Below are 20,000 nucleotides of genomic sequence, written 5' to 3' on the forward strand. Positions count from 1 at the left end.
TAACTTAACTAATCGTTTACAACAGACATAAGTATAGGATAGATATTCACCTCTCTATTTGAAGTCAAGGATGGTGTTGATAGTTCATTATCTTCATCATCAGATTTTTGTTCATCAAATGTTGGTGACTTTCTTCCACTGTAGTCAATATCAGCCGTTTTAGAGTCAAGTGTATCTGTGATAAGGTCGGGTTGTTGAAGCACTGGACGAGCTGCTATGTGTTTCTCTTTACAGGAAGGAATAGGAGTTGAAGTACACAAGTTGTGAAAGTTGTCCATAGGATTATTTGGGTTTCCTGTTGTTGGAGTAGGCATAGGTGTTGGGAGGCTAGCAGTCGGAGACGTGAAGCTTCTGGGATCGAGACCAGCAGAATACGCATGGCTATCTGAATGTCTGTCAGTTAGATTAGCCATTGAATTGTGTGTTGCTTGAGTTTCAGAAGCTTGTGTATTTATCGTTGACGCATGAGATACTGTAGACAGGTCACCACAGTTTGAAACTGTATACTGTGGTGTATTATTAACTGTGTATGGTACATCATCTTCATCATCAGGAAGTGAACACATGTAACCTGATAGGGATGGATCTGCTGTAATAGTTGAAAAGGGAGTGTGGCAGCCTTTCTGTGGGTCTAACAATATGCTTGATTGTTTTGGAATTATTCTACTAGAGGCTTGATCTGATATCTGACTAGCTGTGCATTTTGCGGACTGAGTCTGTGCTCTTAGTGGTCTAAGCTCTGGTTCTCCACCTGCTTCAGATGCATTGTGAATGGACAAATGGGATGTTGGACCTGTTGCAGCACGAAGGGGTAAGCATGTAGCTGTAAGGGCTGAGACAACACCCCGTATCTTAGCCATTATACCCCCTTTTTCATTTTCTTCGCCTCTGCCTCTGATAAGCATGTACTTCATAGCCTGAGGAGACTTTTGAGGGCCTCTGCCAATATCAGTTGGTAGCGTTGCAGATTTAGGAGCTGCCACAACCACTGAGGGAGGATCTGGTGGTCCATCTGGAGGATCATAGTGCCAACGAAAACGAGGCGGTCGTGGTAAAGATACTGGGCGTGCTGAGTATACGGCTCGACCTCCTGGAATCACCCGTCCTTCACCTTCTATAGTTGTATGTGATGCTTCAGTTGGAGTACTTGGATGTGTAGGAGTGTCTGGTGGTGTATCAAGTGTTAAATCCATTTGGGATCTAGTATGCCAAGAAAATGGTGCTGAATGCTCATCTCTCCAGCTGCAGGACTGTAAAATGGAGGAAAAGTTTATAGATGAAAACAGTATATGAACACATGAAGAAAATTATTTCATTCATAGAAATCCATAGTTGAAAGAATGAGATATTTCCTTTTATGATACTTCCCTGATGTTCATAGTGTTTCTTTTGTGAAAACTGAAAGCTAAAAGTTTCTCATTTGTTTCCTTTCAGTAAGCTTAGGACTCTAATACAGTATTGAGATAATCTGGTGGTTAATGGCAATAACTTTGGCTTGAGTACACTGCAGCCCCTTTTTATTTTCCACCTTCTCGTCGATTTTGGTTAATAAAATATTTCTGTGCCTGCTATAGATTTATTAGCATTAATAATAGATGTCTTCTTCTGGTTTTGTTTGTAAGTCCTGTGAGAGTTGTGCAAGGCAGTTAATACTAGGAGATCATGATCTTCATTCTCTTTGTCTCCTGATGGGCTATTGTGATTTAGGTAATTATTGTGAAGAATATGATCACTTACTGTACTGTTCCTCTTAAGAAGAGGTATAGTAGCTGACCCTGTTGGATTCTAAATGTAAAAGGAAATTAACGTTTAGTTCAGGGAAAAATCCAGAGAAGTCTAGACTAGTTAATTCCAGCAAGGAGAATGATAATGTCTAGCTATTGATGAATTTTTGAGGTTTGGTAGTAATGAGGGTTATAAGATTTTTACCTCCTTTGCTTTTTTAGTTGAATCTGAGAAGACTCGAAAGTCATTAGGCAAAGGCAGTGATACTAGCCTAGCCTTTCCTATTTAGAACCCAATGCTAACTCGTCAAGTCTTGCCAGGCGGTGGATCTAGTGCACCGTTCAGCAAGGCTTCTAATGGCTCCAGCATTGATGGAATCAATTGTCTCTACATGAGCTTTGTACTCTCGAGAGCTTCAGACTCTTCTATTGCTAAACAAACTCATTCCTGTGATGCAATCTTCTTTTTATGAGCCCCAGATAAATGATTGTGCTGGTAGACTGGATTCTAATATCCTTCTGATTGCTGAAATTTTAACTCATGATTAACCGCTTTATACCTACTGTATGTTAAAGGTGCAAAATATTGTATGGTTCCTATAGAACAGGACAGGTCAGTTTCAGATTTGTGTAAGCTCAGTCTAATGTAGGTTCAGCCACTAGCACATCTAGAGTTTCCACTAACGACATTAATGTAGGCTCTAGTACCTCTACTGCCAAAACAAGTCCCTTGCCGATGGTGCATAGGTTACCATTAGAAGTAAACAAAAAGGAAAGCCTATATTTACCATTTTAGGAGGATTTACCGAGCCAAGAAGAAGAAAATGACTATAATACAGAAGAAGAGTTTGTCTCTGATGTATCTAATCGTTAGGGAATCTTATTTCCGGAAGGTATAGAAAGAACTTGCGTGGGGTAAGTTCTGATACTGCTTATTTTTATTTATAAGTTGTCTCTTAATGGTCCTCTATAAGGTAATTTATACTTCACAACAAAATTTTTATTGATAAAGTCGATAAATTATTAGGTCAAGTATAAACAAGTGGAGTTTCTTATTCAGTCCCCATGTGGTGTTAAAACCTTTTCACCCTCAAATCTATTGACTAATATTTTTAATGAATAGTTGATTTGCTTGAATCCATTGTTGATGTAAACAAAATAAAATGTTTTAATATTTTTTTAGCTAATTGACTATAAATGTTGTTTTTTTATAATAAATTGGAAAATACAGGTATACTTGAAATACTCTCCTTTGTAGTGTTTCGTATATAAGAGAAGTTTATGGGTCATCAAGATGCTTAACTTGTTTATATAAAATTATTTCAAATGGGTCTTCCAATGCAGCATTAACCTTTGAGAATTTTGGGGTTAAGAGGTTAAGAGTAGGAACAAGCGTCTACTATGGTTGGAACAGTGTCTTGTACACAGGAACACTTCGATTTCTTTCCCTATTTCGGGTCCTTTATTCTTTAAGGTTAGAATCAATAATACGATGATGCCAGTGGGCTCCGAAACACAAAATATGCTCAGATGTCGCTTCCCTCATAACTCTCATTTTGGTCTATCATCCTGTAACTACTACATTTCAAAATTGGTAGACCATTAGTATTTTGATCCAACAGGTATTCTGGCCGAAATGCCAACAGTACTCATCAAATTTATAGAAGATCGCTATAATGGTCTTTCCCAACAGAATCCTGTAATTGGAAGGTTTTCCCAATTTTGTCAGGTATGGGAAAGCTTGCATCCCTTGACATGGGTTCTATCTGGGGTCAAAGAGGGTTAATTTTCCCTCTCTCCTCCAATCTTGTCCACGGAACCATTGCCTTTGCCAAATTGTCAATGGTAAAACTCTTAGGAAAGAATGTGATAAAAAGTTATTGAATCCATCTCCAGGGCTTTTACTAGTACCCAAAGCATTGAGATGTTGAAGACTGGTTCTAAATCTTTCATCCATCATTATTATTATTATTATTATTATTATTATTATTATTATTATTATTATTATTATTATTATTATTTAAGCTACAATCCTAGTTGGAAAAAGAGGATGCTATGAGCCCAAGTTGTTTTTTTAAGGAAGCACCTTCGACAGTCATGTGGGAAGTAAAGAAAAAGAATGTGTGTTTTTGATAGCTTGACAAATGAGTATTTTCACACTCCTCTTCAGCAAATTCAAGGTTTATCCTATGTTTTGTGAATGGTTTGAAGGTTTATCAATTCAAGTGTCTGTGTTTTTGGTCTCAGAACTACTGCCATAATCTTCAACATGATGATAGCTCTCATTTCCAAATTGGGGATGTTTCTGGGAATCAGAGTTCCTTCGTACCTGGATAACTGGCTAATTGTGAAGTTTGTTAGAAATTCTGGTTCAGTAAGTATTGTTACTCAGGTAGCTGGAAAGTTGGAAGTCCGTGTCATTGTGGAGAGGGCTCTTTTGATTTCAACTCTGAAAATTCTATATTTGGGGATGGTAATAAAAACAGTTCCTTTTCAAATTTAATCGTGAGAACAAAGTTTAGTCTTTTCTTCATATGTTTGAAATGTTCAAGAAAATCAAGTCGATGTCAATTTGGATGTGGATAAGACTGATAGGGACAATGGCTTCTTTAGCAAAGTTCATTATAATGGCTTGCTTAGAAATGAGAGCTAACTCATATCTTCTCAATCTGAATTGACCAGGGGATCCAATCTAGACAAAATTTGTATTCCAGTGATACATAACCAACTTTAACTACTGAATCGGTGGGATGATCCTCGTCAATTATACCAGGGATTGTCCTTGGGTGTGAGGGGCTCAGACATCTCTCAATTCAGGGATACATCACAGGATGGATAGGGCACAACTCTAGATCATTTCCATCTATTAGGGAAGTGCTCGAAGACAATCAACTCTTCATATTAATTGCATGGAACTTTTACAAGTGAACTAGGTACTTCAGGCTTAAGAGTTGCTGGTAATGGGAAAGTTTGTGGGTGTGTTTTCAGATAACACAACTGCATTGGCTTACTGTATAGTATATTCGGAAAAGGGGTAACAATGTTAGAATCCCTACCTTTGATAGTGGATATTGACTTGACGAAATTGAGAAAAATAGTCCTTCCTCCTGTTTATTCCAGGGTGATTGAACATCATAGGTAAAACAGATTAAAAATTCTTACAGACAAATTTTTCCCAAATGAATGGTCTCTGTATCCTTTAGTGTGTCTATAAATATAGAATTGGTGGCGAAGACCAAATGTGAATATGTTTGCGACATCACTCAACAACAGGTAGAAGTGTTTTGCTCACATGTTCCAGATACTTCAGTCCTGTTACAGGACTGATCAAATATGGATCTATAAGCTTTTCCTCCTTTCTCTATTATTTGAGCTATGATAAACAAGGACGGAATGTCTGTGAACAGCAGGATGACTTTTGTGGCTCTGTTTTACCTGCACAGAGAGTAACTTACAGATTGGTTGCCTCTGTTGTCGGAACATCCAAGGAGGTTGCTGTACAAAACCAATCTTCTTAGACAACAGGTTTTAAGGTCGTTACACCCAAACCCATACACACTACGTGTAATTGCAGGTAAACTGTCTACTTTATTCTCTGAAACAAAGGGTTTTCAAGGACTTCTATTTTGTCTGATATATAGTAGGTTCCAAGAGAGAGCTTACTAATAATCTGTATTAAGGAACTGGAAGGTTTATTTTGATTGGTGCAAATCAACGAAGATTTCAATGACATGCATTTTTTGCATTTTGTTTTTTACGAAAAAAACTGTTCATTTCTATAGAATAATGATGTATACTGTATCTGAGCATCTAAGCTTGGAGTTATCTGCTTTGGGTATTATTGTAGGTGTACTTAGGACTTTTATTGTTGACAAATCTTCCTTTCTCGGCATGATTTTTGGAATCTAAGTGTAGAATTACAATATTTAAACTGTTCTAATTTTAACACTTTAAGGTCTTTCTGTTAAAGATCTCACAGGTAGGACTCTTTACTCTTGGGTTTAGCATAAAATAAATGCATCATTGAACTACATTGGAAAGGTTCTTAATTTGTTTTGTGAGTTAGAATTCAGTATTGTGCTTTTTCCAAAAATGCTGCCATTTCTTTTCAAAAGTTTTTAGTCTCGAGTACACACAAAGAATTAGATTCAAATCATGTGAAGGTTAGGGTTCATGATATGACATGTCAGAGGCGTACAAAGTCTGTCTTCGCTAAACATTATCTTTAAGAAACTTGTTTTTCTTATTAAGATTGCTGGTCTTTGGGTGCCATATTAGCTGCAGGGGTGTGAATTTAAATGATAATTTTCTTTAAATGTGTAAATTTGATTAAGTTACATATAGTGTTAGAGTTTTCTTTTGAAAATATACGGTGTTGGGTAATTTATGGAAGTGTATAGTTTGGTAGTAGGGTTGTATTTCGTTCACAATCAGGAGTCATGAATTATAACACACCTCATTTGGTGACGATTGATTACAGTGTTACTAGGCCAAGTGGTGATTCTCAGCTGCTAGTGGGTTTATTAATTTGATATTATATTTCCTATCTGTTTGCTTTGCTGACCCACCTCCATCAGTGTGAGGAAATTGGCATTATGAGCATCAGGGGAGTGTCATTGAAATTTTGATGAGGAAATTTATTATCTTTATACCCACTTGTTCATATACAGTACATGGTCCCCTCTTCATCTACTGACTAGTGATGCTAAGAGGATAGGGATTTATTTGCGACCAAGAGAGTGAAAAAACGAAGGGGCTGCGGCATACACAAGCAGAGGTTATTGCCATTAGCCTCAAGATTATCTCAATACTGTAATAGAGGCCTAAGCCTACTGAAAGGAAGGGAAACTGGAAATTTTTAATATTGGGCTACAAAAGAAGCATTATAAACATCAGGTGAATTTGAAAATGATTAATTTTAGTAATAAAATTCTAGGGTAGTGTGTTGGTAGTTGGTCACCGAATTTTTCTCCACCAAAATACTTTAACAATTAAGTATGCCGTATTAGAAAAGCTAAACGCTAGGGACTCCATTGTATAGCTGCATTGTATGCTAGGAGGAATATGAATGTTGTTTTCATTTGATTTTCTGATACTTCACTCAATCTTTGGTATTGTTTCAGTCATTAACAAGCCTTTATCGTAAAAAAATATCCTTTTCTGATCTGTTCAGATTTGCAGCTGCCATTGCAAAATTTCTGGAGAATTTTAAATAACCAATTTTTTGTGAATCTTCCGTGGATTACAAATTGACCGTTGTGATTTTAAATGAACAATTGGAACTAGATTTATTAAAATTTAAATACATGTAGAAGGCTGAGTAATATTTTCTATGCATTATCCATACTGCAAGTGGTTGTTGCTTAACTGCTACTTAGGATAGTGCTTTGGAATGGGGATCCTGAGGTAAAATTGGACATGATGTGCGGATAAGTAATGAAGGCCAAAGTGCCAAATTTCTACTAAGACATACAATGATTTACCGAGTCAATCGTTTTATTTCTGTGATCCATCAGATTAAGGTCAATGCCACAATAGGTAAGCTATGTTAATTGTGTGTATCAAGAAGGTCACAGAGATGTACAACCATATTCATGTAGGAGGTAAAGAATATCTATTTATCTTTGTCTAGGACATAAATGAAGCAGACCAGCATTTCCAACTAGGTGATGAGAATAAAGTCATTAGCTTTGTTTGATAATTTCGACTATACTGTTGTTACAATCCAGGATGGTTCATTGTTTTAAAAACCACGCCTATGCTCACTTACTAACATCTGGTGAGAAGGTAGTCTTATTAAGGAGGATGTTAAGGTGTTCCTAGATACCCTGAAGCACTAGATTCTTGACAGAAGCTACATCATCAAGAAGGCGTGAAGAATGTTCAAGAGGAGTATTATCAAAGATGGTTAATAATACTTTATTTATTGGGAAGAAGAAATTTTCCTATAATTCAAGGATTGTAAGGTCGTATAGACTAAATTCCAACATGATATCATTTACTTCTCTTTAGTCAAGTATATCCATTAAAACATTTTAGGTTGTTGCACAGGGCTAGATTTATAAATAGGAGGCAGATAAGGAGGATATTGCAGAGCTGCTTGAAAGTCAGGGAGCCCTTGACCAACAAATTTTAGAGCAGTTGAATTTTATTGGATTGAATTATGGAATGTAGCCCTGAACTAGGACCGTGGAGAGCTAACCAATTACTGCTGATAAATCAGCATGTTGATTTATACGCTTGCTCAAACCCCACTCGCCACCCCTAGCTCACAAGAAAGTGAGGTTATGGAAACTACAGTACTATAAGCTATTGGGCTTGAGTGGGGCTCAAACTCTGACTCATAGATTAAGAGAGAATTTTCAACATTGCATTTAGTGTTGATAAAACTGTTGTTAGAAGAAAGCGTAGAGAAAGGGATGGAAGCATTATTTTGATTTATGTTCAAGAAATTTGAGCCTCGATTGATTGAAAACCTATAAAAGTGTGAAGTTGGTCGAGCTGGTCCTGCTGGATTGAAGTTTTCCACAAGGCGTTAACTGGATAGGTGATTGGGAAATTTTAAGTTCCGTCATAAAATTAGAATAATTTACGTCAATGGCAAATTCAAGATGATGTTGTATTTTGCAGAGATGTTCATACAGTTCTTGTTTTAGTATTAATTGAAACTTATCCAAATTTGTTCTGTGCATGAAACGAGATAGTTCTATTTTACCATCAGCAAAATAGCTTTGTACACGGAAAAATGTTTGCTAGGAGTTTAGAGAGAATCAAAGTGTGTAAATGCATTATTGTGTCAAATGTCTACTGGAAACATTAATTTTAACTTTTTTGAGAAAATTTATATAACTGTGGACATTGCAAAATGTTACACTTGCCAATTTTGCATGGTGCAGAAGAGAGTACCTAGAAAACTGCAGTAACGTTCACCTTCTGCTTACACTAGTGAATACTGACTTTAAGAAAGGAGGAAATAGTCTTGAACACTCCAAGAATATCCTCTTATTGGACAACTTTTGCACTAATTCTCGTGCTAGTAGCTTAGTGAAAAGTAAAATTCTTGCTTTTTATTTGGCAACAAATGCAACCTTTGATTCATCCCAGAAAATACTAAATTTCTGTGTAAAGTTGACATAAACAGTGCTGTTATAAGTGTTTTCTTGCATGGAATGATACCAAAATCAGTATCCTAGCATAAGAAATCAATTTTACATAAAGGATCAAAGGGGAGTATTTTTAATCGCAGACGAGATAAGAAAGAGAAAGGTTTACTGAGGTAGCAACGCTGCACACCAGAAAAAAAATAATAATACATCTTATATAGTAGGCTCAAATGTTCCCCATGTCATCTTTTCAATTTCTACTAATAACTTTAAAGAATTAAAGGTTGAGAGAAACTTACAAATCCTCTTGCTGTTAGTGTTTCATCGCAGACCACTTTTTGACCAGTTGGTAGTTTTAGCTTCGGGAAATATTCACACTCTGGTCCTATTGCACCACCGCTTTCATATCTCCTCACTGTTTCCTGAAAATTTAAGATAAACTTTTAGGTTTACATCATTATACCAGAAACTGAAACCTGTAAATTATCTAAAAAGACATTTAGATTTTACTGATGCATCCATAAATATATTCAGTACAGTATTTGATTCAGAAACATTGACTGGTGAAAAATTACTAGATTGTTTTTAGGTCTTCAACTTTGTTTATTAATTTAAACATGTTTCAAACACCTACACAATATATATATATATATATATATATATATATATATATATATATATATATATATATTGGCTAACGATGTGAAGACGTCACTGTAAATGGGTAACAATGACTTTAGGGTAAAGAAAAATTGGGTGTGAGGGCTAGCAGTCTCACCTTAGAGCTGCTAGGCAATCAGAAGGTTGTACCCGTCCGGTATTACTCCCTCTAAATTGAAAACTGGTGTATTGTGAAAGAAAATGTGTGAAGGGATGTGTGTAGGTATATATGTATGTATATGTGTATACACATATATGCATGCTTATATATACAGTATATATATATGTATATATATATATATATATATATATATATATATACTGTATATATATATGTATATATATATATATATATATATATATATATATATATATACTGTATATATATATATATATATATATATATATATATATATATATATATATATATATGTATGTATATAGCAGGTACCTGGGATTTAACGGACACTTAAATACGCTGTAGGTACAGTAAACACCAATGTCACTCAGTTATGCTCATGCAGTAAGAAATTCATAATGTAGGATATAAAACAAAACTTTTTGACACTGAAACATAACTAGGACTAAACAGTCAAATGGAAGAAATTAATATACAAAAGATAAAATGAATCTGTAAGACAAAAAATTAGAGTTGTTTTATAAATACAACACATTGATTTACCAGAACCATTCGCCTATCATGTTTCACAAACGTCTGATGGCCTAAGAATTTCCAAGGTTAATCTTGTCCTCAGAGTTTATTCTTTGGTATGGACCTTGCTTTCGGATTGACCAATAAATATGCCCTCCACCATGAGGTAGGTAGGAAGTGTTTCATTGTAATACAATGCCCTGCATACCCAAAACATGAAATATTTTTTAACTGTATGTATAGGAAAGATATCCATTGGCTTGTTAAAGCTAAATTTATTTTGCAAGAAGTCAACACCAAGTTTGTGATTTGCTGGAATTGGTAAAGAAATCTCCATTTAGAGTAGTTTACATGGAGACATTCAAAATGAGTATTTATTTAGCCCGGCAAATTTTGATTCGGGTGTGACTATATGCAATGATCGAGATGAATTTGAAATTAGAATCAAGACTCTTGAAAGGGAGTTTGACAGCTAGAATAAGGGCTCTATTACGTTAGGTTGGACTTCCCATATCAATCCTAGTTTAAGAGATTTGAAAATGTTTGTCACGGAATTGACTGAAAATTTTTCTATTTACTTTATATAGAGTTGTGCTTTAAAATTTTTAGTCAGAATTGCTAAGACTCTAATTGTTCCTTTAAATATTTTCGTTCTGAAAGTATTTTAAGGGATATGGTAGCTTGATGGAAACTTTCCTGTCTATTTCCTGTTCAACAATCTGCTGGACGGGAGTTCGATTAGTGTTCCAGCTCGATGGTTTTTAGTCGTGTCTGCAAGCTTACCAGCCTTTTGAACTAAGGATATGCTTGACCCTTCCTGGTCCTAGTTTGATAAAGAGGAGTTTTGGGCCCTGATCGTACTGTATTTATATGTCCATATGGTCAGTCTCTAGGACATTCATGAGCAACCTTTAAACCTTTCACTGTATTAGTTGAAGCCAGTTGCTTGGTATCCATGCAGGTTTAGAGAGTGTGAAGGAAAGAAATTGTATAAAGTACATGCAAATTAGGAGTAGCAAGAAAGGAACAGAGCGTTTATTAACATAGAATAATTATTGAATAACTCTCTTTAAAGGAAAAAGTTCTCTTTCTTTTCAACAGTGCTAAGCCTGGATTTTTTGCTCAGTGATATTTCTTTATTGTGACTCCAGATTGGACCCACAGAATGGTTGTAATAAAGGTAACAAAAGCGACCTCACAATTAACAAAAGTGCTAATCATGGGAATGTTTGACTTGAGGTATTGAAAGCAAATGATGTGGTTTTATTTAAGAATATTTCCATTGCACTTTTCCAGGTACCTGCAGTCATATTAGCTATAAGAGTTTCTGATATTCAGTATTAGCTTTCTTAGCAATTTCCCCTTATTTCCTTCTCACTAGAATATGTAGTGACATTTGCTGAAACAAGAACGAAATATCCAACAACAATTGTGTAGATTGATACCCCTGTATCAATAAGGTTTTCTTTTCTTCCAGATAGACAACTGCAACCAGATACTTTTGTCTTGAATGTTCAGGAGTTAAAGGGAAGTAATGTATAGCAGGAAAAACACGATAACAGAGGACGATGGGAGGTCAGCTAAACAACAAACTATTAGTTTTGCTTGATATCAGCTTCACGCACTATTGACTGCACGACATTGTGGCTCATTCTAGATCCCTGCAAAAATCGTCAACAACTTATTTTTATATTTGAGGTGAGGAGGTAGTGAATCACTGCAATATATGTAACAGTGTAGACGGTAATGCTCAATAATCACATTACGTACTATTAAAGGTTAAGAATAGCAAAAATCACTAGTCTCACCAAAATATTCACCTTCTTCCACTCAGCTGGCATCGATTGAAAAACTAGATTTTATAGTTAAAGTATTAGATGAAGATAGGTTTGACACAACTGATTCATTTCGTAGGTAGTACTGTAAGTTCTAAAAACCATTAACCATCGCATTTTAGTAGGTTTCTACTTTTTCTTTGCAATACGATACCTTTTCTTTTTCAGTTATGCTAACCCAGAGCAGAATATTTTTAAAAAAATCCCTTTCATTGTTTGAAAATACTTGTGAAATATTTCTTGTTTTATAATATACACAATTAGCATGAGCTTCAAGAATTTTCACATCAAAAGTAGCAACGCGAAGTCTCATGATAGTTTCTTTGTCTGTTCTTTTAATGGAATGATTCGGTAAAGTTAGAAAATACATTAAAGATTCTGGACAGGTGTAAGGATAAACTTTTCCCAACCCATCAGATCATTCTAAAAGATTTTATAGTATTACCAAGTCACTGAAAGATTCTGAAATGTAAGGGACTGTTGCTATTGATAGAACTTTGAATTTATTGGAAGAAATCAAGATGATTTTGAATTTAGATTTTTCATTAAGCCATAAGTCAAACTACGTAAAATTACTAAATATTGTAGAGCTTCATCACTTTATACTTAATAAAAGTATTATAGATACTGTTTCTTTTAAAATTCATTTCATCTTAAGGTGAGAAGATTGTAAAAACACGTGTAAGGTTTATAAAGAAGACTTAAAAATACGATGAGACAAAATGGTCAAACATTAACTAACATGTTAGTGATCACTATTGTATACTGTATATTCTCCAATTGCCTAATATTTCAGTATTTTTTTTATTACAGTAAATGTCTTTAGGAGGAGATGAAATGTCTTTGAATATAAGAAAATCTCTGACCTCATCTACAATGGCTTGGTCGATGACCCTACACTGCTGATGATAATCAAGTTCATTCCAGCTGTCGCCAAAGGACTCCTTGACAGCTGACATATCATCCAACATACGACGACATAAAGTGGAAACTCCTCTAAAGTATTCCTCCGGAGGGGACACTTCATTTTGAGCGAGCGCTGCCCCTGGAGGATTCGATGGTGCTGGCATTTCTGGAAGAAATCAAATTAAGGTAAGAATTTAATGGCTTACTTGGGAAAACATAGTTCTGTTCAAACAATGATAATAGCAGCTCTTATAAGAACGTTATCATTTCTTATTATTTACCCAAATAACTTTTTTGTTCTTATTGAAAGTATTGATTATATTGGACAAGAGATATGAAGCCTCTAGTTTCAGTTCATTAGACCATAGCTTCTGGCATAAAGACAAAATATACGAAAAAAAAAAAAAAGTCTCACAAGTTTGCACTGGACCATTTTAGTAAAAAAAACTTTTCCTTTTTAGTATCTATTGTAAGGAGGGTTGTATATTAGTAACGTAGATGCCATTATGGAATTTGTTTTCCTCTCCATATGGTCGTAAACTGTTATTATGCTTTAAAAATAGTTTTTCGAAGTTATTGGAATTATTCCCAGTATTATGGAAAAAATAAGAATATTTAGAATTGCTCACGTTATCTTAACTCCACTGTCCTATTTGTAATTGGAAAGATGGTGCTGCAGTAACATAGACAGCACATTGAAACTACTTTCTACATCATGCTCTTATTACGTTGTATATTTCGAAGCTCTGAAGAGGAAAGCTTTTTATTCGGGGCAGAATACCTGTGTACACAGATGTGTCGGGTAATGACATCTTTGAAAGCACATAGAATATTCCTCTGTCTCCCTATTTATGTATAACAGGACTCTGTTATGCCCTTTTTAACATTCAAGATAACATATTCCTACAAAGGAAATTAAAGACTCCTATGAACTCCCTAAGAATGGACGTTAATATCTTGATTTTAAGTTTTCCTGATAAACATGTAAATTTAGATTTGGTATATAATACCATCATTATCTCGTGAAGATATAAACTTTTAGTACAATATCATAAAATTGTGATGAATATTCTAGTTAAGAAATCTCTGAGGTGGAATGTACGGTTATTGTCTGTCGTATATTTTCTTGTTCTCCTCGCTAGGGTCCCTTGTTATTGTTTCTTACCTGGTGCGGAATAAATCTCTTGTGAGGACGTTAATCGATAGGAGAAACTGGCAGGCTAAAGCAAAAGCGGCAACAGGGACTATTTCCGAGAAGAGAGGACGAGACTGGGAACTTCTTACTGACTTACTGGCAATGGTATAGGTACAAAGCTGGAGTCTTTACTGCGGCACTTGATAAGAGAATTAAAGATAAACTCCATATCACTAAAGCCTATTTACTGTATTGCGTCAAGAGACTGTTTAAGTAAACATGAATTTTGTAGATATAACCACAAGACAGATATTTCATTAGGTTTATATTATAAGTAAATAGAGAGAATAATTTTCTTAGAAATCAATAACTTCTTCCTTTAGAATTAAGTAAAAGTCCAAGTCTTCCTGTCAGTCAAGGCCAGAGACGGTTTGAACAAAACATTTGCAAGAAAATCTTAAGACGAAATCTTTAGACGACACAACCACCGCATAACAAAGGAAGCTTGGGTAATGTTATACTGGAAAGCATACTAAAAACATAAACCAAATTATAGTAAAGAAAAAAAAAAGATATATATTGTTGTTAAGAGAAGAAAGAGGTCGAAAAGGGAAACAGAAGATTCCTTACCGAGTATGAATTCCTAATTTGGGACCTGGTTCGGCCGCGTGGCCCTGCCCGACAACCGGCACTGCGAGGTCAGTCAACCCAAGTTCCAGTAAATCGTTAATATTGACTCATGACCCTTCTCTCTCTCTCTCTCTCTCTCTCTCTCTCTCTCTCTCTCTCTCTCTCTCTCTCTCTCTCTCTCTCTCTCTCTCTCTCTCAAGTAGCAACTGGGAAATTATATTATTCATAGGCATGACATCGCTGACACCAAAAGCAAAACCATGAGATAGCTATTTTCTTGAATTAAATGAGCATATCTTTTAAAACATTGTTGTAAAATAAGACATCGCATAAGTAGCAAAAAAATTGTTATCAGTCATCACACTTTTAGTAAATAAATCAGTACAGTAATCTGGTAACGTTTAAGATTTGCAAGTAGAGTTATGACAGTAACGATTAAGATATTCTTAGACAAGCAGGGATGAAATACTAGAAGAAACTAGATGTTTGGCATTAGAGATTTCCTGTGCGAATACATAAAAGATTTCTACTATTAAACTGGTGTAAGATATCCTTCGTAAGTGACGTGCATTTCACCTTAAAAGGAAATAGGTAGTAAGGCATAAGGTAACAGCCATTAAGTATGAGTTATTTCATTAGGAAACTGGCAGAAGGGGCGGAGACATGCCATAAACAGCTCTAAAACCAAACCCTGGGTTAACTGGGTGAAATTTTTGGGTTGTAAATGTAAATGTAAACGGTTTTTTTTTTTTCAACTAAATACAAAAAAATAAATGTAAAAATCACGCAAATATGAAAAAAGAAAATTTATTCATGGACACTTAGTTATATCCTTGTGGTTTCGTATGATAAAACTCCAAATTCCTTTTGAAACATCAACTCGACCTTCTGAAATAAGGAATACCGAAGGAATATCCTGCAGTGCTAAAAATACTTCCCTTTGGTGGAATGTTACCTCTACCGTTTTCCTCCACCCCTTCTCGTATATGATGAAGGCTAAACTATCGTTTAGGTATTAGCAAATGGAATCAGTGACTGAGTTCATGTTAACATCAATTCAACATTCGCGTCAAAGAACTTGAAAACAAGATAGCCCAGTTTAGATGTATTATCAATAAAGACAAAAAAGGGAGGATTGGGAAAATGAATATTAAAAGAATACGAAAAGAAATAAAGATATTTTTCTCTTCCTCGATAAGCTCCCGTTGTAAATTATGTTAATGTTAACAGTATATTGTGAAGTTAATACATTCATTACATGAATTTATTAGCATCGAATGCTGAAAAAATGAGGCGTTACACGCAACTCATGATGTTGAATTGATAAGTAAATCAAATTCCTGAAAAACGAAGGTCGTAACTACAAGGTATTTCTTATGTTGCAATATTAGTGACTAGAAACTAGGTCACAGACTTGCCTTTTTTTAATGATTCACAGTTGCTTGCATTCCCGTAGGGGGTAGTGCCGTCAGTGCACCTCATGCGGCGTACTGTAGGCATTATTTAAGGGTCTCTGCAGCTTTTCTTCGGCCCTATCTACGCGTTCTTGATACCTTTCTATTTCCCTCTGTCCCCGCTTTCTTTCTTATATCTTGCTATCAAACATCTTCTAATTTTTACTTCATAATGTAACTAAAGAATTGCCTGCCAGGCTCCAGCGTCGTGCTGTATAACCATAATTCATAAATCCAATCCAGTTGATTGCATACGTAAATGTTACTGAATTAGAATATGACTTCCATAAAATTAATTTATCTTGTAGGTTATTTCCTTTCCTCACTGGATCATTTTCCCTCTTGGAGCCCTTGGGCTGATAACAGCCTACTTTTTAAACCAGATTTGTAGATTAGCTTGTAATAATAATAATAATAATAATAATAATAATAATAATAATAATAATAATATACATTCTAGCTTCACTATTCACACGTTGCTTCCCGGATAAGAAATGAGAAGGAGAAAGGTTGAGTTGACCCTCAAGGTCTGAAGAATATTTTAGACCTTAGAGCTAATTTTACGCGTTCGAAATCGTCGAAATCCAGCTCCTGTGGCCGAAGCTGTCTTCTTAACATTAATATTCTTACTTTTGCTAATAGTATTTTTCCCTTCATTGTATTCCTTCTATTTCTGCTTGACTCACTATGGCCTTTTCACTTTCCTTACTACTGAGGGCCACTGTAACTTTAGAATAAAACGACAGAGGTAATTTTAGCAAGATTGCATATTGGTCATAGATAAAATTTAAAAATCTCTTTGTAACAGATTTTTACCTCATTTTATTTTTGCATCTTATGTTTACTATATGACTATTATTTCATTAGATTTATTGTATATTATATTTTTCCCGGATGAATTTATTCGGTCTTCTGTGTAAGAGTCGAGCTTAAATAATTGGACTGGTAAATCTCCTCATCTCCCTTATATAATAAAACGTAAGTATCTGGCTCTGTATATATATATATATATATATATATATATATATATATATATATATATATATATATGTGTGTGTGTGTGTGTGTGTGTGCGTGTGTGTGTGTGTGTATGTGTACATGTATATCTTTCCGGTCCCGCACAGGGGCATTGCTAGACGTATAACTACTTGGTCTCTCCCCATCCCTCGGGTATCGGGAAACGGAATAGTCATACCCTAGTGAGAGGGGGTGTTGCGTGTGTGTGCACATTTATCTAAATATTATCGTTCATTTTTGACGGGTCGCGTACACTAATTTTATTAATAATGAAAGCCGAAAGGGGTTCCTAACCCTGACAGAGTCCCTGGCAGGGATGCCATCCACTTATGTTCTTACGAGGACGAACATGTGTTTGCATAAGGCCAGCTTAATTTTGCAACGCCAGCACCAATTTGGGGTTTCAGGGGGCCCGTAAGCCTCTCAATGGTTTAAGATAAATATCGGGATGAATTCAGCACAGCCCTTAAACTCCTTCACTTTTGCTATAGATCTTTGATTAAATTAATACCGTGTCATGCATACCTTTATTGGTCATTTTTCATTTTCAGCGTATTTGATCATTTTTGTTTCTTTTGATATGCAAATAATTCCATCTGTTTAACAGCTTTAATTTGACGTTTATAAATCTAATATTGTATTAGAATAGTCTCTGTAAAAATGAATGTTCTACCATAGGTTATTATTTTTACAAGCGATCACTAAAATATTACCGATAAAAACAGTCGTGAGTAAAAATGAAGAAGTTATCATTTTACTAAAATGAGAGAGTTGAAACATGACGGAAATACCCCCAAATACACAGTTTACACATAATACGCTTATTTCTTAATAGGATTCTGTAGTTTAATCACAGTTCATGTAACGACAATTACGTCAGTCCATTTTAATTGGGTTGTAGAGTAGAATGAGATTTCGATTTCAACGCAAGGTCATTCATTGGTGACGAATATCTTATTAAGTTACGGAATGTGGAGGGAGACATTTGAACCAAACTTTTATGCTATAAAATATTCAAGATATCTTAAGGTATAAGATTTCACTGCTTAAAGGTCAGTGAAGCTTGTGTACATACTGTAATTGTGTCACTAGTTCAGGGATTCTTTTACTCTAGTTATAATTACCTTTTATGCTCTAAAACATTTTAAGATTTGGGCCAATAGTAATACAACTCTCATTCTGTAATATGGTATATTAGTGTACTCGAGCCGTCAAAAGGATGGCTAAATATTTAGACACACACACACACACACACAGAATCAACCCTTCCCACTCCCCCACCCTCTCCTAACTACAATCCTCTGGTTGGGCAATTTGTGGGAGAGTGTACTTTCCAAGTGTACCTCTCGGGGTACCTCCCTCTCATTAGGGTATGACAACTCCCTCTCCCTTCGAGTGTGACAATAAATAGTCAGACCCTTTCTCTTTATTATAAAGGGGAGAATATTTTAAAAAGTATTCCAAAAGGGAAAAGACGCTACAATAACCACATTTTGTACATTATAATTCTTTCTTCAAAACACAGTTTTTCTTGTTTAAAATGAGTTATGTATTTGTATGATCCAGTTTATACATAAGTTCCATACTGTTCGAATTCTTGAACTAGCAGTATCATCTATTACACTAACAAGGTATGTTTTCCATCTTGATAATCAAATCATTTGTTTAGCAGTAAAATAATAATTCACAACCCTCAATCTCAAGATTGAAAGTGGTTGACATTTGTTTCTCTTACAAATACAACATTAGCAAAAAATTTTTATATACATATAATTCAGATATTGGTAAAAAAAAGTGTTTTTTTTTTTTGTAATTTTTTTTAATTAAAAAATTTGCTTCTTTGTCCTCCAGTGAGCCCAAATACATCGTCGATACAAATCCTGAAGAAGTTAAAAGGTTTCAAAGGAGCCAAGCTAGCCGTCAATTTTTTCGAGAGCGACGACGCATATCAATAGGATATCTAAAGACGGCCTTGAGTAAACGCATCATGGATATATTTACCGGTAAGTGAAACCTTTCCACGAATTAATACAAGCTTCTCTGCTACTTTTATTAGCAAGTATTTAGTTGAATATCACTCTCTCTCTCTCTCTCTCTCTCTCTCTCTCTCTCTCTCTCTCTCTCTCTCTCTCTCTCTCTGTCATGCTTTAATACCATGATTTTAACAACTACATGTCCAAGTTATTTTGTCTTTTTTATCCAAGTGTCTCAATGGAAACAAAAAAATAGTTATTCAATAATTTCAGTTAACATGAGAGATGTGAATGACAAAGAATAGATTGATTGATTTCTTAATGCATTCGTGAACAAAAACAATGGCCATCGACGATAAAAAGGGGGGAAAAAGATACTTTATATGAAGTGAAAATTCCATAGATTTTTTAGATTAGAAAGGAAGCTGATTGTGATATTCAAAGATTTCTTAGATGAGAACGAAATCGAATAAGATCCAGTAAACAAAAGAGAACAAAGAAACCATAAAAAAATTGGTAAATATTTCTAGAGAACTAAGCTTCGAGAAATATTTTCTTGGAATTACTATTAAGATTCGAAACATGATAAATTAGCAATTTGCTGTTCTTCCGCCAATATTGCTGTAATCGGAATCATAGATAAGGACAAGCACCCTAGCAACCGGGGCAGGGCAAAGAAGACTACACCCTAATATGGGAAAGTGCCGTAAAAGATCCCGGTCGTCAGCTGACTTTTAATAGTAACTCTTCAAACATGTTTATAAGAAGGATTTGATTAGAAAATTTTGATGGTATTAATGACCAAAGTCAGTGCTTATGTGTCTTTGTTTATCAAATCGTAATGTAAAGAAGAGTGAAATGTTCCTTTGATCTCCAACAGCGAAGACATATAAAGTCAAGTGGGGCTCAGG

The 20,000-nt window shown here is 35.0% G+C and overlaps 1 protein-coding gene across 1 annotated transcript in view; it reads right to left on the reverse strand.

Moving 5' to 3' along the window:
* Positions 1-20,000, reverse strand: part of LOC137634112 (uncharacterized) — a 22,129-nt gene that overhangs the window by 1,365 nt on the left and 764 nt on the right. The window contains exons 2-4 of the mRNA XM_068366335.1: positions 12,841-13,046; positions 9,127-9,249; positions 51-1,250 (exon numbers count right to left, since the gene is read on the reverse strand). Coding sequence (XP_068222436.1) covers positions 51-1,250; positions 9,127-9,249; positions 12,841-13,044 — 1,527 coding nt within the window. The 5' untranslated portion in view covers positions 13,045-13,046. The remainder of the gene's footprint in view (positions 1-50; positions 1,251-9,126; positions 9,250-12,840; positions 13,047-20,000) is intronic.

Source organism: Palaemon carinicauda, chromosome 44, assembly GCF_036898095.1.
Source record: "Palaemon carinicauda isolate YSFRI2023 chromosome 44, ASM3689809v2, whole genome shotgun sequence".
In the NCBI taxonomy this organism is placed as follows: domain Eukaryota; kingdom Metazoa; phylum Arthropoda; class Malacostraca; order Decapoda; family Palaemonidae; genus Palaemon; species Palaemon carinicauda.